Consider the following 27,388-nt stretch of genomic DNA (forward strand, 5'->3'; position numbering starts at 1 on the left):
GGCAGTAGAAAATCCACAGCCAGATCCTATAATTGCAACTTTGACTACAATACAGCAACAAATGGTTGTTACTAGACAAGTAGAGTTAGAAGCAAACAGGCAGGCCGATCAAGCTGTGATGGAGACCAATAAGATAAGTAATGTTCAAATGATGAGGCTGATGATGGAGGAAATGAGGGCAGACAGGAATGACAATCAGCCGCCACCTCTACCACATACACCACCACAGCAACCACAACCACAGGTTCTGTATGCAAAAGGTGCAGGAGGCGATGGTGTTGTTCATTTGAATGTTGAGGCTAGTCACCATGCCAGTAGTGATATTGGTCCTAATCATCATGTTGATAATGTTCAAGTACAGGCTAATGAAACTGAGGCACATGAGAGAAGGCTGATTTCTTTCATAAAGCACAAGCCGTCGTCAATCAGTGGAACTCGCAATCCTATTGACGCAACAAACTAGCTTCAAGCTATAGAGAAAAATTTTAGAGTCATGTGGTGCCAAGATGAGCTGAAACTTCTTTATTCTGTGTATATGTTAGAGGGGGATGCAAATGAGTGGTGGACTAACATCAAGGTTCACACCAATTGCAATTTTGAGAGCTCGCAAAGACGATGGTGAAGGGAGGGTTATAATTCAAAAACCTGCAACTCAAGCTTAGAGAACTAGGCGGCAAATATTGCAATTCAGAGACGAATGTTAAGGGCATCTCCTTGGCGCAGACAACAAATGAAAGCGCCGGTCTTGGTAACAACAACGTTGCATAAAATCATGAGAACTCTCGTCGGATGGAAATAGGGGTATCTCGCGGGAAACGACGAGCGAGGTGTAAACTTTTTTGGTAAGGTTTAAAGACATGAAAAGATAAAGATGAAAATTCTTTAAAAAATTAGAGAAAAGTTCACCGATCCTTACGTGGTTTGTTTCAGAATCATATATGCTCCTGTAGTTTTTTTTTATCACATATGTCCTTGTGCTTTGTAAAAAATAAAAAACCACATGGACATATGTGATAAAAAAATGTACCCTTTTACAAACCACTGGAGCATATGTGATAAAAAAAATAACAGGAACATAAGTGATTTTGAAGTAAACTACAGGAGCATTGGTGAACTTTTTCCAAAAAATTAATATAAAGAAAATTTGTAGCCGTGCTAAAATGGAAATGAATAAAAATCAAAATTAACATTTGTATTAAATGTTACATAAAATACTGTTGCGTCAATTTAACTTTATTACTTTTACTACATGATTAGTCACTTTTGGATCAATTTAAAATTAGTGGTTAAAAAATGGAAAAAAAAAAATTCCCATTGATTTTAAATTGTTTCAACGGTAACAATCATATAGTAAGACATAGTAAGAGTAATAAAACTAAATTGATAGTAAGTATAACCATTCTCATATTTATAACATAGGAACAAATCAACTTCCATCTATTATTAGTCATCAATTTCACTTGCATTTAACAATTTTAATTTATTAGTCACGAAAATCATTAGATACAAGTAACATCAATGACTAATAATAAATATAAAACTTATTATTATCACTTCAATGTAAGTTAATCATTCTCTAGAGTTGAAAACTATAATTTAATATAATCTATTTATCACAAGTAACATAATAATGCATTTTTCATGATAAAAATTTGTAATTAAATAAAAGAATACAAAAGTATTAACTTTATAAATCATCCAACCTGTTATAAAGAAAATTAATTAAGGATTTAATATTTCTATTTTTATTCCAGACAATTTTTTTATACAGCACTCACAGAAAAGTGAAAAAAAAATCATTAACTTAAAGGAAAACTTGTTCACTAAATCCAATAATGATTCTTGACTATTGCATCAATACAAAGAAGTAACATTATCTCGAAACGTTTGTATATTGATTATTGAGCATATAGTGGAAAAAGATGTGAACTTTGAACAAAGAGGAAAGAAAAAATGTGGTGGTTCAGCAGAAAAGGACCTTCTGGGTTCTCAGCTTCTTCTACTGCTGAAGAAGTAACTCAGGGAATTGATGGCACTGGCCTAACTGCCATTGTTACAGGTTTGGTGTGGATGTTAATGGGTTTCCTTTATTTTATTTTTTCTGTTCTTCTTTAATTTATTCATGATTGGTTTCTTGTTCTTATGATGGGAAATTGCCCTTCATGTTAAAAATGTGAACTTTATATAAATGGGTTTATGTATTTCAAAGCCATAAAAAAAAAATTGTTTTCAAATTTCAACCTTTGTTTTCCAACTCTTGAAATTTTTATTTTGTAGGAGTGAAAACAGAGAGGAGGAAGATGAATTACTGCAATTTCTTAGCGACCCCCCACATCAGTCCCTCTACATGCCTAATGATTACTTGAAGTTCTAGTCTGCATACTCTCAAGGATGCATTGTTTTGCTTTATTTAATGAGTGTTAGTGTTAGTGCTATGCTATTTTATATTATAAATAGGAAAAAGTTAATGTATTTATATCAATTGCTATAGATGTGTTTGATATTAGCTAGAATATATTCAGGCATGTGTTGCAATGTCAAGTATGTTTTTGTGTGTGTGTATATATATATATGGGGCAAGATATTCTTACACCGGTGTAAGAGTTAGAAGTCTTACACTCAATCTTAATCATTGATCCACTTGTATCCAATGGCTTATATTATTAAAAAATTAGAGCCCTTAGATATAAGTAATGCACGAGATTAAGAGTGTAACTTACACTGGTGTAAAATGATCCTGACCCTGTATATATATATATATATATATATATATATATATATATATATATATATTTGGTACAAATGTTTTTGTATATTTGAATACATGTTGGTGGAATTCACCATGGTGCTAAACTTGTTTCTGTTAATTTTTTTTATGAGCATTTGGTACAAATGACTTTTTTCATCATGTTGTCCATGTTGCTGCAGGAGCAACTAGTGGTATTGGTATTGAAACTGCACGTGTACTAGCATTACGTGGTGTCCATGTAGTTATGGGGATTAGAAATATGGAAGCTGGTGGGGAGATCAAGGATTCAATATTAAGAAATAATTCAACTGCAAAAATTGACGTGATGGAGCTGGACTTAAGCTCAATGGAATCAGTGAGGAAATTTGCATTACAATTCAATTCTTGTAGTCTTCCTCTGAATATACTCGTGTAAGTTACTGCAGATACTTTACTTCTTGCTCATGTAGTATGTACTTTAGGAATGGAAGTTTTGGTATTCTCTGTGACTTCATCAGTTAACCGAAATGTTGTTTCACTAGAAGAATGTTAGATGGTAAAATTTTAGTATGTGCGATTGTATACACTGAAAATTATCTGTTTCTTTTACTGTTCTAAGTAACAATGCAGGAATCATGGCAACGCCATTCAAGCTTTCCAAAGACAATATAGAATTACAATTTGCAACAAATCACATAGGTGAGATTTGCATCTTAAATGTTGGTCAATACATATCTGTAATCATTTGTGGGATTAAAATGATAATGATTTAAAATTGTTATGAATTATGTAAAAAAAAAAAATACTGAGGAAACTTCTGCAACTCCATCAGATACTTTGAAATTTATGAATTTGTATATTCTATCGATTTTCCCTTTGTAAATAGCAACTCCATCAGATACCTTATTGCTCTTATAATGGAATTTGAGATTTAAGGATCTCTCCATGCAGGTCATTTCCTTTTGACAAACTTATTGTTGGAAACAATGAAACGGACAGCTATTGAACAGAGAAAAGAGGGAAGGATTGTAAATGTCTCATCAAGAAGGCATCAATTATCATATCCTGAAGGGATTAGATTCAATAAAATCAATGACAAATCAGGGTAACAATATGTTTGATGTCCTAAAATTTAGTACAGTCAACCATATTTTTTCCGTCAATAGTTTTTATCTTTATGAGTTCCCCTTCTCATTGGTAATTGTATCTGAAACTAAGCAATTGATATTTTCAATTATCTTCAAATTGTACAGGTATAACAGTTTGTCTGCATATGGGCAGTCAAAGCTTGCCAGTGTTTTGCATGCTAATGAGCTTGCAAGACGTCTAAAGGTTACTGACTTATTTGAGGTTTTTGATTACTTATTATATCTACTAGCATTATGTTTCTGTCCGCGTTGTTCTATTTTTCCCCCCTCAGCCAAATAAAGGAAATTTGAGAGGAGGAAGGCAAGAGATTGGTCCAGTTTATCAAGGAAATGTTTGTTGAGGTGGAATACTGACAGCAACCGTTCATGAGATGCAATTTGTTTGTGAAAATAAATAATTAAAATATTAGGAGTGGCTATGATTCTTTTCTAAAGCTTCTTTGAAGTTGGGGATTGCAAGATATTTTCTTGGGGGTGTTTGTTGATTAATAGTTTACCTTTGGGAAGAGTGCCACTTTAATTTTGTGTGGAAGGTTAATAATCTCTTTTATAGCATGCTAGGATTGTGGTGATTACGAGGATAATGAGGTTACTTATGATGAGAAAAAAGATTGAGTTTACCTTCATAAGGTTATTTCTGGCATGCTGAAATTCCGTATGTGGTGCATTTTGTTAGGACAGCCTCCTTAAACTGTGTGATAGATAGGGATAGACTTATAGTATGTCTTGAGCTATTTGCTTTTGAATATTACAAGGAAAATAGTGAATTATCCTTCTTTTTATTGTTGCCAGTTTTGTTAAAACTTTGGTTATGCAACATATATGGTGGAACCCTACAGAATTGGGTGTTTTGGTACTGGCTATCAGGTTGCTTGGAAGGTGGTAATGGTCTGGTTGGTCTGGACTCTTTGACTTGAATTTTACAAGTGGTTCATTTTTAGAGAAAATTAGAAGGATTTCCCTGATGATGGAAGACCATTCTTTTGGCTAGGCAACATTTTTCTTCTTGACATTTTGATTTTAGCATGACCTTTTTGTAACTTGTAGTATTATAAAGCCTTTTAGTGGTTTTCTTAATGTGGTACATTAGTTAGATGGTGAATGGGGATGGGAGGGTGAACCTTGGCATAATGGTTAGCGAAAGATTGCTACTTTGTGACCTGGTGCCATGGATTCTAATCACAGAAACAGCCTCTGTGCTGACGGGAGCAAGTTTGCATACATCCAAACCTCACAAATGGGGGAGCCTTGTGCAGTAGGCCACTTTTGGGGGTGGGGATGCAGCCCAGGTGGCTTGAAATTTTTTCTCTTTACATACTGCATATCTCTGATCTTGCCAAGATTTGACTTGTAAAATGAGCTCATGCAATAGGGCTCGGAGCTCCATTTTGTTTTTGTGTTTTAGTTCATGTATGATCTAACTGCCAGTGTGCACCACTATTTTGTTTGTTCCATTAATAAATGATATAATTACATTCTTCTATTTCTTGCTGTTGTAAATAATAATATTTATTTATTTATTTGTTGTATTGGGCCGGCCTGGCTCAGTGGTAAGCTTGCTTACCGTGGTGTTCCAAGTCAGGGGTTCGACTCGGCCCCCCTGCAAAGCAGAGGTGAGGCTTGACTCAAATTTCCCTTCCCCAGACACTCACGGAGTGGGTCTTGAACTGGGTCGGCCCTATTTGTTGTATTGGGCTTAGCCCATTAGGTCATGTAGTCTCTTTAAATAGAGAACCCTTTGTACAGTTTACATACAATTCAATAATATATCTGATTACCTTTTTCAAGTTGGTATCAGAGCTCTCGATCCTGAGGGCTCTGCTTCCGCGCATATTGCCTTTTGAGCAAAACCCTAATTTCTTTGCCTCTTGCTGCCATCAGCCGCCACCGGAAAAAAATTTCCGGGGACCTTTTGGACCAAGAAGACCACCGTTGACCTTATTTTTCTCCGATCTATCATTCTATGCACCGTCTCTCAGCCACAAACAACCAAAACACCTCTGACTGCCTCCAATCAGATCTGTGTTCACCGTTTGGACCTCTTTCAGGTGACTTTTCAATCGCGACCACCCACAGACAGGTGCGCGCTCACCGGACGTCCACGCCGGAAAAATCTCAGTCGGAGAAGCCTCTCTATGCGCTCTCACGCGCCACCCTTTCCTCAGCGCGTGAAGCCCACCCGCAGCCAGTCTCACCGGCGCATGGAGGCACGTGCAACCTTGTTTTTGGATCGGACCACCGCCATTCTTCTCGTCTCCGTGTTCTCTCTCTGGATCTGTGATTTATTCACTCATCGGAGTTCATCTGATTTTCTGTTTGGTTGATTCTGTCACCGTTTGTTAACTTTTTCATTGCAGTATGGCAGAGAATGATGGTGAGTCTATGATTTCATAGAATACACAGTCTGCTGATACCCCGCTTGGTCACAATGATCTTCCTAATCTACATCAGAGCTATCGCCTTGATGGATCAAACTACTTGTCGTGGTCCCAGCTTATTCGCACTACCATCAAGAGTCGCAATAAGATTGCTCATCTTGATGGCCCTGCTCCTGCGAAAAATGACCCGAAGTTTACTTTCTGGGATAATGAAGATTCCCTTATCATGACTTGGTTATGGAACTCAATGACTCCTGAAGTGGGTCGTCACTGTATGTTTCTGTCTTCTGCTCAGGAGATTTGGGACACTGTTCGCTCAACTTATTTTTTGAAACAGGATATGGTTGCGCGCTACGAATTGGCAATAAAATATTCTCTACTAAACAAGACTCTTTATCAGTGACTACTTATTATGGTATTTGGAAGGAGTTGTGGACTGAACTTGATCAATTTCAGAGTTTGAAGATGCAATGTACTACAGATGCTACTGCCTTAGCCAAGGAGGTGGTAAATGAGCATATTTTTTATTTTCTTGCTGGGTTGAATTCCGAGTATGATCCTATTCGGGTTCAGATACTTGGCAAAGATACTTTTCCATCCCTTTCTGTTGTTTTCAATACTGTTCGGGGGGAGGAGACTCGTCGGGGAGTTATGATGAACTCTGATAAGTCTGCCATGTTGTCATCACATAATGGTGCTGCTTCTAAACCCACTGATGGGTCTGCTATGATTTCCACAAAAAAGGATGGTTCTTCTCAAGGGAGTTCTTTTATAAAATTTTCTGATGGTGCATCTTCTAGACCTAAGAAAGATGATTGCTGGTGTTCTTATTGTAGAAGAACAGGTCATATCAAGGATCTATGCTTTCTCCTTCATGGAAAGCAAAAGGTCTTAGAAAAGATGGCAAGGATGCGAGGTCAAGCGCATTTTACTTCCTCTAATATAGCTCATGCACCTAATGAGACCCAACCTGCATTTCGTCAAGATGAGTTGGAACGGCTCCGGACCATTCTTGATTCTCTGAGTGAGCCATCTGGTACTAGTGTTTTGGCTATGACTGGTATGAGCTCCAATACTTATTCTTTTCTTACTTCTTGTACTGATTTTAAACATTCTGGGGTTATTGATTCTGGTGCTACTGATCATATGGCTTGCTGTGCTGACTCCTTTATTTCTTATAACCCTACTATTGGCACTCACACAATAGCCGTAGCTGATGGCTCACATACATCAGTTGCGGGTTCTGGTAACATACATTTACAGCCTTCCTTACATCTCAAAGATGCTCTTCATGTTCCTAAACTCTCTACTAATCTTCTTTCTATTCATAAAATTACCAAAGACTTGAATTGCACTGTAACCTTCTTCCCTACTCATTGTGTTTTTCAGGATATCGCCACGGGGAAGACGATTGGGGGTGCTAAACAGCAAGGTGGGCTGTACTATCTGGTGTCACAATCTCCCGCAAATAATGTTAAGGATCACATCTTGCTGTCTCATGGCCAGTCAACTGCTGATTCTCTGATTTGGCTTCATCATAAACGCTTGGGACATCCTCCATTTAGTTTACTCAAGTCTTTATTTCTATCATTGTTTTTGTCTAAGTCTGTTGAGTCTTTTCATCGTGGTGTTTGTGAGTTTGCTAAGCATCATCGTGTATCTTTTCCTTCTAGTATTACTAAAAGTGTTGAACCTTTTGATCTTATTCATTCTGATGTTTAGGGTCTTTCTAAGGTTCCTCATTCTTTTGGTAATAAATGGTTTGTTTTTTTTATTGATGATTGCACTCGTGTAACTTGGGTTTACTTAATGCGTGAAAAGTTTGAGGTACCACAACTATTCTTTCAATTTTATAAAATGGTTGAGACCCAATTTGGTAAAAAAATCAAGAGACTAAGGACTGATAATGGTACTGAATATGTTAATCACTGATTTTCCCAATTTATACGAAGTCAAGGTATGATTCATGAACTTACTTGTGTAGACACCCCACAACAAAATGGGGTTGCTGAAAGAAAGAATCGTCACCTTCTTGAAGTTGCTCGTGCCTTACTATTTCAAACACATGTACCCAAATGCTATTGGGCATAGTTGTCAATAGCGGTGAGTAGCTGCGCTAAACCGCTACAGTAGCGGGTAGCGGCGGCCGGCCGCCACAACCTGCGACGCGACGTGACGCCGGCCAGTAGCGGAGGTGGCGGCGTAGCGTAGCAGTTCTCACAGCCCGGAGAAGAAGACGCTACAGGACGCTACGGGAAAAAGGGAAAGAGAAGACCTTTTTTTTTTAATTTGCTGCTTCAAACAAAACGGCGTCGTTTTCCTTTGCATTGGGGGTATTTTTGTCAAGAGAAAAAGTTTATTATTAAGTCACAAATGAAAGACCCATTACCACCACATTACACGCGGGAAAGAAGAAAGAAAACGTGGCAGTGTGGCACCAAAGGAGAACGATGGAGTTGCAGTAGACAGCCAAGGTGTTTTTTTTTTCCGTTCCTTCCTTCTTCCACTCTTCTCCGGCAAGAGAGCTTCTATTTTCCGGTAAGTTCTCAACATTTTGAGGCTTCTTTGTTTCTTCCTCCTTCCACTCTTCACTCTTTCTTTTATCTTCACTACCCATTCTTCTTCTTTGATGGAGGCTTCTTCTTTCTTTTTCTTTTTTACTTATTCTTTTTTGCTTATTTCTTTTTGGGTACTTCTGGTTTTATTTTTACTTATTCTTGCTTGTATTTTTTTTTTTTTGGTAAACTTTCTTTCTTGTATTTTCGGTGAGGTGCCACTTCTTGTTTTATTTATTTTGCTTATTTTTTTTTGGGTAGGCTACGTACGTTGCAGTTTTTTTTTAATATCTGATGCATATTTTTTTCATTTTTGTATATATAAATACTGGGTATATAAAACCAGAACATATTTATATGCAGTTTTTTTAATTTTTTTATTTTTGTGTATATAAATACGTTGCAGTTTTTTTTTTTAATTTTTGGTAAGCAATACGTTGCAGTTTTTAATATATATGCATCACTCATATTTATATACCCAGTATTTAACTGGTAAGAGTTGCAGTTTTTAATATATATGCATCACTCGTATTTATATATGCATCACTTAAGTTAACAAATATTTTTTTTATTTTTTTTATTTTTTTATATATAAATACTGGGTATATAAAAACTGCAACGTTATTGCAACGTATTAACTGGCTAAAATAAATACTCAACCAGAAGTCCAGAACACTGTGTATAAAAAGAAAAAATATTTTTTTTTGTGTGTATAAATACTCATATTTTTTTTCTGTGTATTTAATATGTGTATAAATACTCATATTTATATGTTTGAATATATGTTTATTTTTGTGTATAAATTCAATTAACTCCATGGCTAGTGCATCTTCTGTTGATGCATCACCTTCAGTTCCACAACAGAACACTGCACCTTGTGGTTTGTTTAAACCCGCTGGAGATAACATTGATATTGCATGGCAATGGAATAGCTTGAAGGACCCCAATAACAGGAGATTCGTAACTTGTGATTATTGCCTGCAAACTACAAAGGGAGGAATAACTAGAGTCAAAAGACATCAGATTGGTTTGAGAGGAGATGTTCAGGCGTGTAGAAAAATTCCAGCTGATGTTACAAAAATACTGAAGGATGCATATATGCTGAAACAAGCTGAAAAAGATGCTAATATGGTTGATCTTGATGTCAATCAAGATGATGATGTAGAAGAGCTGGTTGAAATTCATAATATCAAAACTGGAAAAAGAGCTGGAAGTGATGTCTCTACCCCTGCTACAAAGGCTGTGAAAGGTCCTTTAGATTTGCATTTTTTTAAAAGGCCTAGCATAAAGTTGGGCAAAAAGCAAACAAGCATAAATAATGCTTGTGACAAAGAGGCAAGGACAAGAACCATTCAGTACATAGAAAGATTTTTGTGTACAAATGGAATACCATTTAATGTTGTACGCTCAAGAAGCTTTAAGCTAATGATTGAGACTGTTGGAAACTATGGTCCACACTTGAAGCCACCAAGCTACCATGAGTGCAGAGTTCCTCTTCTTAAAAAAGAGATGGAGTATACAAAAGAGTTATTAAAGGATCATGAGGTACAACGAGCCACTTATGGATGTTCGATTATGTCGGATGGGTGGACGGATAGAAAGAATAGGACCTTGATTAATTTCTTGGTCAATTGTCCATCAGGGACCATGTTCATGAAGAGTGTTGATGCTTCATCTTATGTTAAGACTGAGGTAAAAATATTTGAGCTTTTGAACACGTTTGTTGAAGAGATTGGTGAAAAGAATGTTATTCAAGTTGTGACAGTTAACGGAAGTAATTACGTTTTAGCTGGTAAGAGTAAGACATCCCACTTGTTAATTTGTTAAATTGTTTTCAATTGTTGTTAATTTGTTCTTGATTATTTTTTAGGAAAATATTTGCAAGCCAAGCGGCCAAATTTGTTTTGGACCCCATGCACAGCACATTGTTTGGATTTAATGTTGGAAGACATTGGAAAGATTGAAAGGGTTAAGAGAGCCATTGGAAAAGGCATAAAACTTGTAGGTTTCATATATAAACATTCATTGGCTTTGAACACAATGAGAAGGTTTACAAATAAGACCGAATTGGTTAGGCATGGAGTCACAAGGTTTGCTACGACATTCCTTACATTGCAAAGGTTGCACAAACAAAGAAAGAACCTTAGGAACATGTTCATTTTTGAGGATTGGGAGAATTCCAAGGCATCCAAAGACCCCAAGGGGAAAGTGGCAAGAAGGACTGTACTTATGCCTGCCTTTTGGAATGATGTTTTTTTCTCACTTAAGGTTATGGGGCCTCTTGTGCGTGTGCTTAGACTTGTTGACAATGAGAAAAAACCTGCAATGGGCTATATTTATGAGGCAATGGATAGGGCCAAGGAGGCAATTCAAAAATCATTCGGTGGAGATGAACAAAAAGTACAAAGACATATTTGCTATCATTGATAGAAGATGGGAATGCCAACTTCATCATCCTTTGCATGCAGCGGGCCATTATCTAAATCCTGAATTCTTTTATGGCAATGATTCAATTGGAAATGATAGAGAAGTGATGGTTGGCCTTTTCAAATGCATTGAGAGGCTAAGTGCAAATGAGGAAGAAAATGATACAATTACAATGCAATTAGAATCATATAGGACTGCTGAAGGCCTCTTTGGTATCAAATCAGCAATAAGGCAAAGGACTTTATTAGCTAGTAAACATGAATTTCAAGTTATTAATTATATAGGACTGCTTAAGGCCTCAATATTGTTATTAATTATGAATGCTAAGTTTTTTGGCATTATAGCTCAATGGTGGAAGTTGTATGGCTCTCAAACTCCAAATTTGAGAGACTTTGCCATTAAGGTGTTGAGTTTGACTTGTAGCTCATCCAGGTGTGAGCGCAATTGGAGTACTTTTGAACACGTAATATTTTATATATAGTTACATTTGATGTATGGCTTATGAAGCGAAGAAACTAATATTTTTTATTGTTAATTATGAAATAGATTCATTCCAAAAAGAGAAGTAGGCTTGAGCATCAAAAGTTGCAAGATTTGGTTTTTATTAAGTACAATCAAGCTCTTAAACATCGCTATGACAGTCATGATGTGATTGATCCCATCATCCTAAAAGACATTGATGATAGCAATGAGTGGTTGGTGGGAGAAGTGGGTGAAGATAATGCTGAAGATGAGAATATTTTTATGATGATACTTTGACTTTGGGAGTTGTTGAGAGCCTTTGACATACACAAGGCTGCAGACAAGAGGAACAAGAATGGTTAACCAAGTTGTACCTTCAGTTTTAAGTGAAGATGAGGAAGAACAAATCTATAAGTTTAGTTCAAGTGAAGATGAGATTGAGGGAGAAGATGTTTTGGAATTTGATGGAGAATCCGGAGATGATGATTTTCTTCATTAGTTCACTTGTGTTTTATCTGACTATATCATTTTGCTAGTATAGCTTGTGCACTTTTTTGGATGCAAGTTTGTGCATTTTTTTGGATGCAAGTTTGTGCAGTTTTTTGGATACAAGTTTGTGAACTTTTAATGTAAAGAATCCTTTCTGCACTTTTAATATAATGAATTGTTTCTTGAATGTTATTGATTGTTTCACATACAGTTACAGCTCACAAAGCATTCTGAAGGCTGATGTTAATATTCACATTTACAAAAAAAAAAAAAAAATTAATATGCCATGGTCCCTTCCTTCCCTTTTACGTTCAAATTTGCTATTGCAAGTCCCTTCCTTCCCTTTTTTTTCCCGCTTGTAATATATTGTTGTGCAGCTTGTGCTATGCGTATGCCATGGTTAGGCCTACATACAAACAGCCACACAATATAATATATAATAAGTACACAAAACAATATGCATGACATATATAACTAGAGCATGGGGGGACTGATAGTTGAGCATTTATATTAGTTAAGACTGTTCTGTTAATACTTCACCGTAGCGGCAATACCGCTACCCGCTACACCGCTATACCATTTTTGGGGTCGGCCAGTACCGGCCGCTAACTGCTATTGACAACTATGCTATTGGGGAGATGCCATTCTTACTGCAGCGTTCTTGATCAACCGTTTACCCACTCGGGTTCTTGACAATGTAAGTCCTATTCACTCAATAACTTCTTTTTTCCCTTCTGTTCCAACTATGCAGAGTCTTCCTCCACGAGTGTTTGTATGTGTTGTCTTTGTTCATGTTCATAAACATCATCGCAGTAAGTTAGATCATAGGGCCCTTAAATGTGTTTTCCTTGGTTATGCTCCTGATAAGAAGGGCTACAAGTGCTATCACCCTGGCAGTCGGAAATTTTTTGTTTCTATGGATGTTACATTTCAGGAATCTGAGTCCTTTTTCCAAGGTCCTCATCTTCAGGGGGAGAATAGTTCACCAGAAAACTCATCATCTTCTTTGAGTTTGAATCTTCAGTGTTTACTCCTTCACCTCCTCCTCTTGTGTCTGATACTCCTGTGTCTGATCCTCCTGTGACTGATCCATCAAGTACACCAGAGATACGGAAGATTGTGACACCTGAGTTGGTATATCATAGAAGGAAACAACCCACATTGCTTCAACAGCAAGCTCAATCGTTTGAACCATTAGTAAGTCCTGAATCTCATATTTATGATCATGATATTAATACTTCTGATGACTTACCCATTACTACTGATTCTGATGATTTATCCATTGCCTTAAGAAAAGGAAAAAGATCTTGTTCCTCCTGTCCCTCTTGTACTCAATACCCTATCTCCCATTTTGTTTCTTCTACTAATCTTTCTGTGCAACACAAAAGCTTTGTTTCAGCACTAGATTCTATTTCAATCCCAAAATCAGTACATGAAGCATTGAAAGATGGGAATTGGGCTCAAGCCATGCAAGAGGAGATGAATGCGTTGGAGAAAAATAAAACATGGGAGGTTATTGATAGACCCAACGGAAAGAAAGCAGTAGGGTGCATATGAGTTTATGCCCTGAAGTATAATTCTGATGGCACTCTTGAGAGAGGTAAGGCTCGATTAGTCGGCAAAGGTTACACTCAGACCTATGACATTGATTATGAAGAAACCTTTGCTCCAGTTCCAAAGATGAATACGGTGAGAGTCTTGTTATCCCTTGTTGCTCATTACAATTGGGATATAAATCAATTTGATGTGAAGAATGCTTTCCTTAATGGTGAGTTAGAAGAAGAAGTCTACATGGAAATCCCGCCTGGTTTTGATTCTGTGAACGGAGAAAATAAAATTTGGAGATTAAAAAAGGCCTTGTATGGATTGAAGCAGTCACCTCGTGCCTGGTTTGGAAGATTTACTAAGGTTATGATGACCTTAGGATACAAACAGAGTCAAAAAGATCAAACTCTTTTCTTTAAGCATTCCCAAGATGGGAAGCTCACTGTGCTCCTTGTATATGTTGATGATATTATTATCACAGGTGATGATTTTGTGGAGAGACATATTCTGCAAACACGACTAGCCTCTGAGTTTGAAGTTAAAGACCTTGGGAAACTGAGATATTTCTTAGGGATAGAGGTAGCTCATTCAAACAAAGGAATTTTTATTAGCAAGAGGAAATATGTTCTTGATCTTCTCAAAGAAGCAGGAAAGTTTGGGTGTAAACCCTCTAATACTCCTATTGAGCAGAATCACTAGAGATAGGTTATGAAGAGGAGAGTCCTCCAGTTGATAAAGGACAGTATCAACGGCTAGTTGGAAAACTAATATATCTGGCTCATACTAGACCAGACCTAGCTTATGCTGTTAGTGTTGTCAGTCAATTTATGCACGATCCAAAGGAGAAACACATGCAGGCAGTGGAGAAAATTCTTCAGTGTCTTAAAGCTACTCCTGGTAAAGGACTGTTATTCTGGTGTGATGGCGATCTCTCTTTAGAAGTCTACACTGATGCTGATTACGTTGGATCTGTGACTGACCGTCGTTCTACCACTGGTTATTGTATGTTTCTTTGTGGTAACTTGGTGACGTGGAGAAGTAAGAAACAAGATGTGGCTGCCAGATCAAGTGCAGAGGCTGAATTTCGAGCTATGGCTCAAGGCATTTATGAGTTATTGTGGCTAGAAATTGTACTTGATGATCTCTAAACAAAATGTGAGGGACTTATGAAGCTACTATGTGATAATAAGTCCGCTATTTATATAGCTCATAATCCAGTTCAACATGATCGAACTAAACATATTGAGGTCGACCGTCATTTCATCAAAGAGAAACTTGATAGCGGGTTGATTACTACTCCATACATTCCCACTGGGCGTTCCTTCAGACAAATCTCAAGAGCTTACTAGCAAGCTGGGAATGATAAATATCTATTCCTCAGCTTGAGGGGGAGTGTTGTAAATAATAATATTTATTTATTTATTTGTTGTATTGGGCTTAGCCCATTAGGTCATGTAGTCTCTTTAAATAGAGAACCCTTTGTACAATTTACATACAATTCAATAATATATCTGATTACTTTTTTCAAGTCTTGCATTTAGCACATCTATGAGGGTTGTCCTATATATTACAAATTGCAGCTGTTTCTGTTGTTTTGAATATAAATCTTTCTATTTCTTAAAATTGTGTCATTTAAAAAAGGTAAAGCAACATACAGCAGTCATCTTGCTATTTGATGTTTACTTATAGCAGGAGGAGGGCTCGGAGATAACTGCAAACTCGCTTAACCCAGGAGTAATCGCCACGAATCTATTCCGCTATCACAGTTTCATTGATGGTAATTCTTTTGTACCTAGGTGTTTTATTTTAAAACATATTTCATGTGAAAAACTTCATACAGCATTCAACTTCTTGTTGCACATGGCAGACACCATCTCCTGTCTATTCTCTTGTATTGTTTTATGTCTTTTTCAACTCGAATGTGGGGACAATTTAACATTTAACTCATTCATTTATTTGTAAAATTAGAGTTTTTACATAAGATGCTTTCATATAAAAAATTACATTTAATTATATTCAGAAACCTCCTCTCTAACATGATTCCAAGAGACAAGATCTGAAATGTGGAGGAGGCTACTTACATGTTCTTTGATACAACAACATGAGGTCTAGGAAAACCATATTAATGCAATGATGTTTACCAAAACTAAAATTTGGTTATTGCATTTTTTATAGAGGTTTAATTAATTTGTTGGTCGTTGTAGTTTTACGTAGTTTTTAAGTTAGTCCCCATAATTTTAGATCTTTCTAATTGGGTCCTGAGAATTAACAAACATTTCTAATTAGGTCTCCATCATGACCAGTTGTCAGGCATTCATTGATTTAGTTCTTAGGTGACAAATTAGGTGCCAATATGACAATCTATTTCACTTGTGTCGACTAGGGGATGACCAAATTAACCCATTTCATCCCACAAAAACAGTTATGTTATTGTCATACCTGTCAGGTGGGTCACAATGGTGAAAATTTGGAAACATTTGGTAATTCTAAGGATCTTGTAAAGAACCAATTCAACTCAAAAGCTTAAGCTATTGGATGAGGCTATATTAATGGTTTTATATATTTAAACAGATCTCATCAGAAAAATTTAAATTAAAGTTACTAATTTACAGACTAGATAAAACTGTAGGAGCCAACATAGTAATAATTACTTTTATAACTTTAAAACCAAGGAAGGGAAATAGACGATATTCTCCTTATTTTTATAGATAGTAGGAATTTAAATCATAACACAGATTAAATCAAAATTACCATAAAAAGTTATCTATTACCATTAGCATAGAAACTTTGTGGGGTGTGTTCACATGTGTGACTATATAGGACCTCTTGCTTTCACCTTGTTTCTTCTTCTTGCAGTCATATGTATTTAATAGCTAAATTGCACTTTATTGGTATATACGTAGTCACAAACGTAGAGATAGAAATGGTGTCCTGAAACAGTAGAGAAATGCAAGCAATGACACCACACAGGCTTTTTTTTAAAAAAAATAAAATAATAATAATGATACTTGAGGGCGAGCTTTGAAGCAGCTATAAGATTGTTCCTTGTGACGGGAAGATCACGGATTTGAGTCTGAGAAACAATCTTTGTGCCAAAATGTAAGGGTAAGACTGCGTATAATCGACCTTCAACTCTACCCTCGCAAATTGAAAAGCCTTGTACACTGGGATTTGCCCTTTAAATAATGACACTTCTTGACACTACCCAATACCCATTATGATAGATTTCTTTATCACCCCTCTATATATAATATATCGGTTATGGAGTTTCTTGTTTTCCTTCTTTGGATGTGTAAGATATGATTATACTGACAGTTTGGTCCTATTTTTTATGCAGGATTTGTTGGTCTACTTGGGAAATATGTGATGAAAAATGTACAGCAGGTAAGTGATATATATTTGTAACAAAGAGGAAAATTTACTAGTAAATTAGTTAAGGGAAAGCTTGCCTTATGCACCTTCACAACATACTTTTTCCTTTTGTCCAATTCCTTTCATCATAGGGAGCAGCAACCACATGCTATGTGGCATTGCATCCACAAGTTAAAGGGTTGACTGGGTGCTACTTTGCGGACTGTAACTTGGCTGAAGCAAGTTCACAATCAGCTTATCCAGAGCTGGCAAGGAAACTGTGGGAATATAGCTCTAATTTGGTTCAAACTTGATATCATGTTTCCTAAGGAGTAGGGACTTATATGTGTAGTGATAGTTTCAGACACATGAAAGGTCCATTAAAAACACTAGACTTCACCCTTGTACAGTTGGTAACTTGGTAGTTGGTACTTGTACCTCATTACATTGAGATATACTTAGCTTCTGTATTTTATTCTGACTTCTGTGACAGCAATTTACTGTCATCTATTTTGTCATTTTTCTGTAATTCAGACAAAAACTGTCTTCAACTCTAGTAGGATTTGAATCATCTCATGACATGACAATCAAGAGAGAGAGAGAGAGATAAGCATGAAACTAAAACTATAATTAATAATTTTAGCTCCAATTTCAATTAACTGTTAATTTGTGCCATGCTTGAAGATCAATTGGCGTAAAATAACTACTTGGATGAATCACGTGGCCTAAAAGCAATTCAAGTTGTCTTAGATAATTTAGCCTTTTGGTGGTTAAATAAACAATGCAATATGCTGCATGTCCTATATGGGATTTGATTATTCACGTTGTAGCTGAATGTATTCATTTACACAAGAAAGGTTCTTCACGTCATTCTTGTTGGCAAGTGTGCATGCTTGGTTATAGTGACAGTTTTTTGGCATCTTGATCTGTTAGATAACTAGATTTTACATACCTGTGAAAGGGGGAAGGTTTGTGATTGAACGTTCATTGGCAAGGACAATTCTATAGCCTTGTTTTTTTCCATGGCTTTTGAGAGGGATGGCTTTAGCCATATATATCATGAAGAAAATGTGCAATGCTGCGGATAAACGGTAAGAAATTACATTTGATGATAGCGATTTTACTGTAATGGTTTTGGCAAGACAAATAATTTAGCTATCATGGTTTTGGCAAGACAAATAACTTAGCTATCATCCATGCAACGCGCCAGGTCCTAATTCACTGCTGAAAGAAACTTCATTTATTTATCTTTTTAGAGTGATCATAAGAGCAACACAAGTTTGAATCTATGACTTTATCCAAACCATCCAAACCCCTCAACATTATCCTGCAGTTTGTTTTATAGCAAGACTAATGAATAATAGAAAAGTTGATCCGATCAGATAAGCCTTGTATAGATCAGATGAGATGATCATATAAACCATGTATCTTCGATTTTTACCTTCAAATAATAATGTACAAAACAAGTCCAATAGAAGAGTCTATAATAACAGTGATACATCTGAGCCCCCAGTTAAACAAAAGATGTATGGGCTTCATAAACCCTTGGCTTCCCATCAATAATTGCAGAATCACAATACAGTCTCCCATCTTCTGTACAGCAATACCTGATTATCTCCCAAAAAAATAGTCTAGAAGCTAAAATTTTGCATCAGTTTCACTTTTTTGGCATCTATATGATGTTCTAAAAGATACAGTTGTCATTGCATGAAATTTCTTTTAACTGAAGGAACTGCATACACATGATTATAAAAACTCACATTACTTGAGCTAATATAAATATTAAACCTGTCATTTCTCATATCTTAGGCAACAGAGAGGAGAAATCCAAGCTCCCAACTTCTCATGCATTGATGCTGCATCTTAAATATACTACATACAAACATAAACTCCTCTTTGCTAACAAGTGAGGATTTGCTTCAGTTGATATGCACAAATCAAATGTTAGAAAGTTACATCCTATGGCTTAGTTTGGCATTTCACCTGTAAGGATCTGAATTCCACAAGCCTGAAGCCATGAAAAATGAACATATGTGCCCCAGCTGGCCTCTTCTCAGATCCAAATTTATTACATTGATTCTCTTATGCTTTGGCTCCTTATTGTACAATTACTTCCTCAGCAAATAGAACAATGAATAGATCCTTGTAACCAAAAGGTATTATGACAAACTTCACTAGACTTGCTGGCATAAGTGGGCCAGGAAAATTCCCGGTGTCATAAACCATTTGGTCGGCGGAGCAAAGATGAGTTGGGACTTAGATCAAGGGATGGGTAGACATGATCCCCCAGCAGCTGCCGGCAAACACGATCAGCCAAGACTGATTGAACATATGGCTCATCATGAGGAGGATGCCTTGCAAACTGCTTCCCCAGACCATCATTTTCACTAAGAACCAGCTCTGATGTAATGTGAGATGTCTTTTGCATTCCTCGAAAAATGTCAACATTTGAGTCATGATGAGCAGGGACACTATTGTAGGCACCATTTGAGGACTTTGGCAAGCTTCCAAGACCCTCTGGAAAGTAAACTAGGTGATTGCTAAATGGAATGGCACCACTACCACCATTAAGAGGTGTGGATGCACCAGAAGGGCTGGATATAGGAGAGGGAGACATTCTACCATTTACATTCTGTGGTGATCTTGGCCTCAAAAGTGGGCTTCCAATGGGAGAGACAGGGCATGATATATTCCTTGGAATATGGATTTCACTGGAGAGTAATGAGATGATTTCAGACCACCATTGGTAATGTCAGCAACCTTGTGCGTGCAGTGTGTGCGTGTGCAGTGTGTGCCTGCGTGTGTGTGTGTGTGTGAGAGAGAGAGAGAGAGAGAGACCTTGCATGAGGATTTGTTTTCAAAAATCTAGAAGAATGAAGAGAAAGTCTATCTGAATCCAACGTAGAAAGATTCCTTCCTTGTCCAATGCCCTGAAAATTCGTCAAAGTTGAATGAAATTACCACAAATAATAACAAGAGGATACGGTACAAACCACAAAGGAAAAGACACTTCCAAAGGTCATTTCATTGATGCAGGCAAAATTTTCCAGTATCTTACATTTGGAAGATAGTTCAAGTAAATGAATACCTAACCCAGATACACTTTGGAGCATCCAAATGGAGATGTATAAACTAACATTTATTTTTCTGATTTAAAAATCAACCACACCATTATGGTACGATATGGATCAGGAAAGTCCTAGAAGAGCCAATCAAGTTGTATATGCCTATATAAAGCCACTATGTGTCAAATGATTTAGAAATTATATTTTTCATTCATAAATTTTAATCAAGGTTTTTCAATGTAATCTGGTGGATTCCAGATCTGAGAGGGTTCTAAACCTAGAACCTTTATTCTGTCCCAACTTTGATCACCCTCTTCCTCAACATTAAATCTGTCTCAAGCTATTGCCCCTGCTTTTCCCTTCTGAATCCTTCATGCTGCCTTGGAAAAATATGTAAAAACAATTTCTACAGCAACTTAAATGGACAAGATGCGAGAATAAAGATCATTCTTTTTCCCCTATATTCTGGTCTCTTAATAGATTCAAATTATTCTTGTTTATATTTCCAAGAGAATGAATTGTCTTTCCCATAAAAGAAAACTAATTCATCAATCATGAAGAATTTGACAGAATGAAGTGCAGAATATTCCATATGACATTTTCATTTCATGTAGCAAAGTAGATGGCTTCATATTTTATTCCTATTGTGCAAAGGGGGCAACAAAAAGGGGGAAAAAGGGGGCAAGAATATTTGATACAAAAGCATGACATGCACTGGAAGACAAACAAGCTATCCCCAACTTTATAATGAGAATAAGTAAATCAAACGCAAATAAACTTATATGATTTAGGTTGGAAATAGCTTCTCTACCAGAGCTTTTGCTCCTTCTGCAATCTCAGATATAGGGTCTGAAGCTTCAGGACCCAGAATAGGTCTTTCTAAAGGTGCAGCACATTTTACAAAAGGGTGTTCCAATAATTCAATGGCTGGAGGGCGATTGTATGGATTACGTTGTAGACATCTCCTAACAAAATCTTTTCCTTCACTAGAGAGATTATCTGGGATCGTTGGGAGTTCCTTGCTATTCCCAATCTTGAACATGGCAGCAACCTGGTATGTTAACATGCAAATACAATAATACATCAAGTCAAGCCATAAATTAATACAAGAATTATCATCAGTGCCTTATAAATGTAAAACAAAAACAAAATATATAAAATAATAGGAAAAAAGAAATAACTAAAAGTTTCAACATATTGACATAAATTACTAACCCCTTCATACTGACTCCAAGGAGGCTTGGTTGTAGCCATTTCCAAAACTGTGCATCCAAGACTCCATATATCGACAGCAAGGTTGCAACCATTGGAGTTCTTTATAACCTGAATAATCAGAAGGCAAAGATATTGAGTCACAAAACCAAGATGTAATTGAAAAAATAAAGAACCAAAGCTAATATAGAATAAGACATTACAACCTCAGGAGCCATCCAATAAGGACTTCCCTTGAATGATAATGGACATGTTTGCCCTGTTATCTGCAAGATATGCAAGTTATAAGTTGGGAAAACAGGAAAAATCATGCAACCTTGAGATTATTCAAAGCATTAAGAATCCAAAAATCAATAAACCAAAGGCAATCTCAAATGGCAATTATTCAGGAAACCAATATCTTGTGAAGTCAATAAAACCAAAAGAACCTAGTGTCTTCATTATTGTTTCATGGACTATTACACGCGCACAGTCTGATCTTTTTTGTAGTTGGAGTCATACAAGTTAAACTGGTAAAGGTTGGGGCAGAAAAGAAATCCCCCAAAAAGAAAAAAAATATTAAGGAACATCAATAAACCCCAGTGAAATGGAAACTCCCTTGAATTAGTGAATTACTGATTTTTTAACGTTGATTCATAATTTCACGAAGCATGAGAAACCGATTTTCATATCTTATTCTATTAGCTCAAATGCGAGATATGGATAGTTTTTATCACCAAGCTTACATGTTTTGCCATGCCAAAGTCTGCCAACTTGACCCGTCCATTAGTATCTACCAGTATATTTGCTCCTTTAATGTCCCTTTACAAGAAAAATGCAATTTAAGCAGTTGATATATCAGAAGTTTAGAAAAATAATCATTACGTGGAAGCACTGAAATATAAGCTTTTGCAAATAAAAAGGTGACTTTATTCACCTATGGACGGTATTTTTAGCATGTAAATAAGCAAGTCCTGACAAAATTTGTTGAGTAAAACTACGAATAGCTACTTCACCAAATTGCCCATATTCTTGAAGAAGTTTATATATGGAGCCTCCAGCTACATACTCCAGGTATATGTAGAGCTTGTCATCTACCTGTTTAATGGATAATTCAGAAGCTTCCATAAATAGACTACGAAAACAAATACTGCAAACAAGTTTATAATACTATGTTGTTAGGCAATCCATCAGCAACTAATAATCTCAAACTCGATGATCATGTATGCATTAGAAATGGACAGTCAACAGACACATCCTAAAACAAATCATGATCACTCACAGGCAGCTAACATAAACATCAGAATGTAAATGAAACAGGAAACAAAGAACTTACTGATTCAGATCCGTAATACTGCACAATATTTGGATGCCGTAAACGGCTTAATAAGGTAATTTCCTGCCAGAATCTGGGAGTTAGATTAGGAAAGCTACACTAAATTCGAAACAGAACTAGATACAATAGTATCGCACATAGTGAATAATCCAATGAAATTTTCCTATGTCTAAAAGAAAATAAATTTACCTGCATTAATTGCTTAGCACTTTCCTTAGATTTGGCATCATCTGAAAACAGAGTTACCTCTTTCATTGCACACATTTCACCACTTTCCCTGAAAAGGACAAACATTTTAATCAAGCAACTTTATCAAGATGCGTGCCTTAACAGATTTAAAAAAAAAAAGATTTAGTTCATAATAAAATTAAGAACTTTGGGTCCAAAGTACATACTTATTGAAGCCAACATAGACATGTCCAAATGTGCCTCTTCCAAGCAGCTTTCCTTTTTTCCAACGTGAGCCAGGGCTCAACGGAGGGCTCAATGGATTATCTGCTCTTCCTGGACTTCTTGGCATAGATGGAGATGTTGCTGCAGAATTTGAATGAGAGAAAGGCATGGAGTTGGTAACTGCTAAAGGAGGAAGGGGCAAACGATGACTTTGTTGTTTTCCATCATCAACCCGTCCTGTCTGTGATTCAGTGGGTGCTCCCCCAGCTCTGGGATGAATAGGTGTAACAGCTCCACTCTGAATTCTAGAACTTGGACCAGGGCTTGTCATTCTGGGACTCAGTACAGGAGAATACTCAGGACTACCCCTGCTTGGTTGCCAAAACAACTGTCCTGACATGTCCCCGCCCATTGAATTATGCCCAGAATTGTGACCGGAACCTGGACTTGAGCAGTGCCCGGATCCAACTAAATTGACCTCTGAATATGGCTTTCCAGCCCAAAAAGCAGAGTTCAACACCTGTTCTGTGCCAAATGCTCTCAACGGACTTCTTGATGGACTTGACATGGAACTGTCAGGAGCACTACAGAAGGCACCGCGAGGAGGAATCTGCAGATCTGGAACATGGTTGCTTAAAGGCCTCCGTTTTGGAGAAGTAGAAGACATATGATTCCCCAGAAGGTTTACTGGCTTTTTGGCTTCTCTTGAATTTACTTGGGAAACAGCATATGATTGATCCTTGAGCACCAAGCTTCAGAAAAGGGCAAATATCCAGGATGAGTAAAGTAAAAAATTGTTTGCAAGAAATCATAAATAACCTAGGCATTATATGTAACAAAATATGCAATCTGGAAAGCACATTATCATGAATGGTTGTGAAGTATACCTGGAAGGACTGCCTGCAGCAGTTCTTGTCCCAGTCTCGGAGTCAGTTGCCAGAGGACTACGATTGTTGGAGTCCACTGGTTCATCACTGTCAGCAGAGCTCTCACTAGAGACTGAAGCAGTGACCAGATCTCCATCCAAATCTGCAGGATTCAACCTACCACGCATGCATCCAGGTTTTGGTAGCGGCAGAAACAATGATGGTTTGGAGCCCTTTTCCACTCTTGATTTAGTCGATAAGCTAATTTCAGAATCTGCTCGGCTTACATTTGATGGGTGCAGGCCAGGAAGAGGTAGTGGCTGAGCATGAGGCCTTTCAGCAAAACTTTGACACCTTGCCACTTTGGAATGCGATGGGGATGTTGATTCAGAACGAGACTGGGCCCCTTTCTCTGAAATAGCGTCATTGCGATGTCTACGAGACTCTCCTGATCTACTGCTTAGTTTACCTTCAGATGGGATTTTAAATTTTCGGTGTAATGTGTCGATAAAACTTTCCTTACTTGCTTTCTTCTTGGTTTCTTTTGATGATGATCTCCCCCACCATGAAGGCATATTTGTATTTTATATATTGCAACGTGGCAAGCAAATTTCTTAAAAGGACCCCATTAATAGTTCAAAAAAGTTATAAAGGTCATGTTCATACCAAAACCGTTACCAAATAGAGGATTCAATAATTCCAAAAGAAGTACTTTAGAGTGAGATAGAAATCAGTGATTGAAAACGGTTGCTAAAAACCTGCAACAGAGAAAAACATGTATTTTCAATCACTAAAAAATGCACGTTTATCATAAATGCATATATTGTATCCAAATTCTTCTACACGTGCATATATTGTAATTAATCACTAAGTCTATGACAAAACAGTCCAAAGTGATGCATTGCACAAAGTTGAGATAAAAGAAGAAGCTAACAACTGAATAATTCACTAATTTATGCAACAACTAGTCATCCATTTTTTTCAATGAGTTGGTCAAACATTAACATAGTAAGAAAAATCCATACACCTGATCCGACACTTTTTTCAATGAGAACTGATTAACTAAGCATTATAAAAATCAACAATTCCATCAGCTAATATTTAGGCCATAGAACCCCAAGCCCAAACCCTAGTACAGTATCTATGTCATATAATAAAGCTGAAACATCTATAACCTTCCTAATCAATATATATTAGTACAGCATGACCATCATTGCACAACTATCATATGTAGATTCTAAAACTCCTCAAAACTTGAAAGGATTATAAAGACAGTAACATCCACTACTTTGCATAAGCTCAAATTCCTTATTTTGCAACTTAAGAAATCAAAGTTTAATGTACTAACTCCAAAGTTCTAACCAAAAAATTAAAAATAAAAAGGAAAATAAATGAAAATATTAAGACCATAAAAATTTGTACTCAGATTGTCAAAACAGTAAAAACCCATCTCTCAATCAAACTAATCTTAATATGTAGATTACTTTTTGCGTGTGTTCCAATACCCAGAATCCCAAGCCCCCCACCAGAAATTATATACATATAATAAAAATAAAAATTCAAACTTTTAACTTCACTCCTTGTAACTACACCAAATTTTCTCAGAACCCCAAGTGAAACCACCACCCCATTGTTGAAAACGATCACCTCAAAACACAGATCCACTCATCCACCAACACATATCACTGAGCACAGAAAAACAGTTAAATCAACTAACTTGATGATCATTCACTGAAATTAGAACAGGAAACCAAACCCAAAATGCAAGAAAGGTAGAAACTTACTTCAAATTGCTCAACGCTGAGAATCAAAACTCAACCCCACCGAGTGATATTCAGCTCAAATCTGAGTATGAAAAAAAAAAAACATTTTTTTTTCTGAACTGTTCAGAACTTCAGGAGAGAACCCCCAAAAGAAAACAGACTCAGAAAACCCAAAGTGCAAGAAAATGAAGAAGGATTTGCAGTGGTGTGTAGTGAAAAATTAGGAATTGGAAGATAGTGAAAGAAATCGCGTACGGAAGCAGATATATATAAAGAGAGAGAGTGTGTGTGTGTTTTTTCGCTGTGTCAACACATGAAGAAGAGGGTCTATGTGCGTTGATTCTTAATAGTTAATAATTAATTAATTAATTAACAAACTGTACCCAAAAAAAAATCTTAAAAAATAGAAAATGTAATTATTACATTTTTGTCCGTTCGAAAATAGAACGGAGATATAGAAATCATGTTCGAATTTGGCTTCACAACTAATTACATAACGGCACCATTCTTTTATATAAAATTCTATAGATCAACGTAATATGTCTATTAATTATTTTTTAATATCAGTTGATCTACATATTTGGTAGTCTATTAATTTTCTTTGTTGTCAATGGTAAATGAAATCGAACTCATTTAGCACAGTTATTTTAAAACGAATTTAAGTAAATTCCTCCACCTCATGCAACCATGGGTAATTAATTTTACAATATGAAAAAAAAAAATCTACTAATGAATTTTTTCAATAAAATAAGTATATCAAAATAGTAAATATGTTAATAAGGTGGATGAAAGTTTTTGTGTCAAATTGACATGGACTAGCTTAATTTTCAACAGCATTTGTATTGTGTTGTGGAAGTGGAATCATACTCCTTTAAGTTAGGTCATTATGACGCTTCCAAATTTGTTAGGAATAATTAGTGTGGCCACCTTTTACATGAGAGTCTTGGTCACTATATTCATGATTTTTCTAAATACTGTGGTGGAGCTACGGCTTTTAAGGCTAAATGTTTGGGTGTGGTAATTGGCTTGAAATATGGATATATAACATTAATTTTGGAATGTGACAATCAAATTTTAATCCACAAATTAAAGGTTGTGGCTAGACATGTGTTTAATCTCAATTTTTGACTTATAATTTCTCCTTGTTATCGAGTGAATGAGTTGTTCTGTTAAATCATATTTTTAGGGAAGGTAATTTCATTTTGACTCGTTATGTGTTCCATTTACCTTTTAGAACTCAATTTCTTCATGCTATGTTGTTGAATATTCTCATTATCTCTATGTATTGAAGGTTAGAACAGATAATTAGTTTTTTAATATATATATATATATATATATATATATAAAAGTGTCATCTTTTGGCGAAATATATGTTAATATATCTCAGTTTGGAAATTATTTTTCCTTGCCACATTTTTTAGCTATCCCACTTGGATCTTATTTTGGGTGCAATGGGAATAGATACTCCCTTATCTAAAAAGAAAAAAGAAAAAGGAGGTACGAAAGAAAATAACCTTTTGTGGTGACGGTAGTGCAAATGTATTACATATTTTAATATTTGGTAAAGGATATATACTAAGTAATGGATATATCTAATAGTAAAAATATATTACCTCAATCGCATGATCACTTTTGATAAGTGGCAAGGAAAAAAACTTTGAAAGTGTGGCATATTCGCATGTATTTTGCCA

The 27,388-nt window shown here is 36.2% G+C and overlaps 2 protein-coding genes across 4 annotated transcripts; one reads left to right on the top strand and one right to left on the bottom strand.

Moving 5' to 3' along the window:
- Positions 1-1,878: 1,878 nt before the first annotated feature.
- Positions 1,879-17,621, top strand: LOC133298530 (short-chain dehydrogenase TIC 32, chloroplastic-like). 3 transcript variants are annotated; one of them, XM_061497830.1, is made up of 8 exons: positions 1,879-2,059; positions 2,929-3,160; positions 3,348-3,427; positions 3,680-3,833; positions 3,982-4,060; positions 15,422-15,509; positions 17,070-17,116; positions 17,236-17,621. In XM_061497830.1, the coding sequence occupies exons 1-8, from the start codon at positions 1,954-1,956 to the stop codon at positions 17,395-17,397; spliced, it is 948 nt and encodes a 315-aa protein (XP_061353814.1). In that variant the 5' UTR covers positions 1,879-1,953; the 3' UTR covers positions 17,398-17,621. The 3 variants fall into 3 exon arrangements, with proteins under 3 accessions (XP_061353814.1, XP_061353815.1, XP_061353816.1); XM_061497831.1 differs by having other exon boundaries at positions 15,425-15,509; XM_061497832.1 differs by having other exon boundaries at positions 3,348-3,423; positions 3,706-3,833; positions 15,425-15,509.
- Positions 17,622-18,518: 897 nt separating this feature from the next.
- Positions 18,519-25,912, bottom strand: LOC133298531 (mitogen-activated protein kinase kinase kinase YODA-like). Its single transcript, XM_061497833.1, has 12 exons — positions 25,719-25,912; positions 23,956-24,692; positions 23,071-23,820; positions 22,865-22,952; positions 22,676-22,738; positions 22,277-22,437; positions 22,086-22,161; positions 21,567-21,626; positions 21,364-21,471; positions 20,960-21,199; positions 19,922-20,013; positions 18,519-19,794 (listed from the first exon to the last, which is right to left on the bottom strand). Exons 2-12 carry the CDS (start codon positions 24,507-24,509, stop codon positions 19,299-19,301), a joined length of 2,688 nt encoding a protein of 895 aa, XP_061353817.1. The 5' UTR covers positions 24,510-24,692; positions 25,719-25,912; the 3' UTR covers positions 18,519-19,298.
- Positions 25,913-27,388: the final 1,476 nt, after the last annotated feature.

The sequence above is a fragment of the Gastrolobium bilobum genome, unplaced genomic scaffold, assembly GCF_033153095.1.
Source record: "Gastrolobium bilobum isolate Gb01-03AN ecotype WA unplaced genomic scaffold, APGP_CSIRO_Gbil_v1 utg12686, whole genome shotgun sequence".
In the NCBI taxonomy this organism is placed as follows: Eukaryota; Viridiplantae; Streptophyta; class Magnoliopsida; order Fabales; family Fabaceae; genus Gastrolobium; species Gastrolobium bilobum.

Excerpts from the sequence above, each read along its gene's own strand:
- LOC133298530 (XM_061497830.1), top strand. The coding sequence starts at position 1,954 with ATGTGGTGGTTCAGCAGAAAAGGACCTTCTGGGTTCTCAGCTTCTTCT. Across the intron at positions 2,060-2,928 it reads CCTAACTGCCATTGTTACAG|GAGCAACTAGTGGTATTGGT; the intron begins GTTTGGTGTGGA and ends ATGTTGCTGCAG. Across the intron at positions 4,061-15,421 it reads AGCTTGCAAGACGTCTAAAG|CAGGAGGAGGGCTCGGAGAT; the intron begins GTTACTGACTTA and ends GTTTACTTATAG.
- LOC133298531 (XM_061497833.1), bottom strand. The coding sequence starts at position 24,509 with ATGCCTTCATGGTGGGGGAGATCATCATCAAAAGAAACCAAGAAGAAA. Across the intron at positions 23,821-23,955 it reads GCTGCAGGCAGTCCTTCCAG|CTTGGTGCTCAAGGATCAAT; the intron begins GTATACTTCACA and ends CCTTTTCTGAAG. Across the intron at positions 22,162-22,276 it reads GCTAAAAATACCGTCCATAG|GGACATTAAAGGAGCAAATA; the intron begins GTGAATAAAGTC and ends TTTCTTGTAAAG.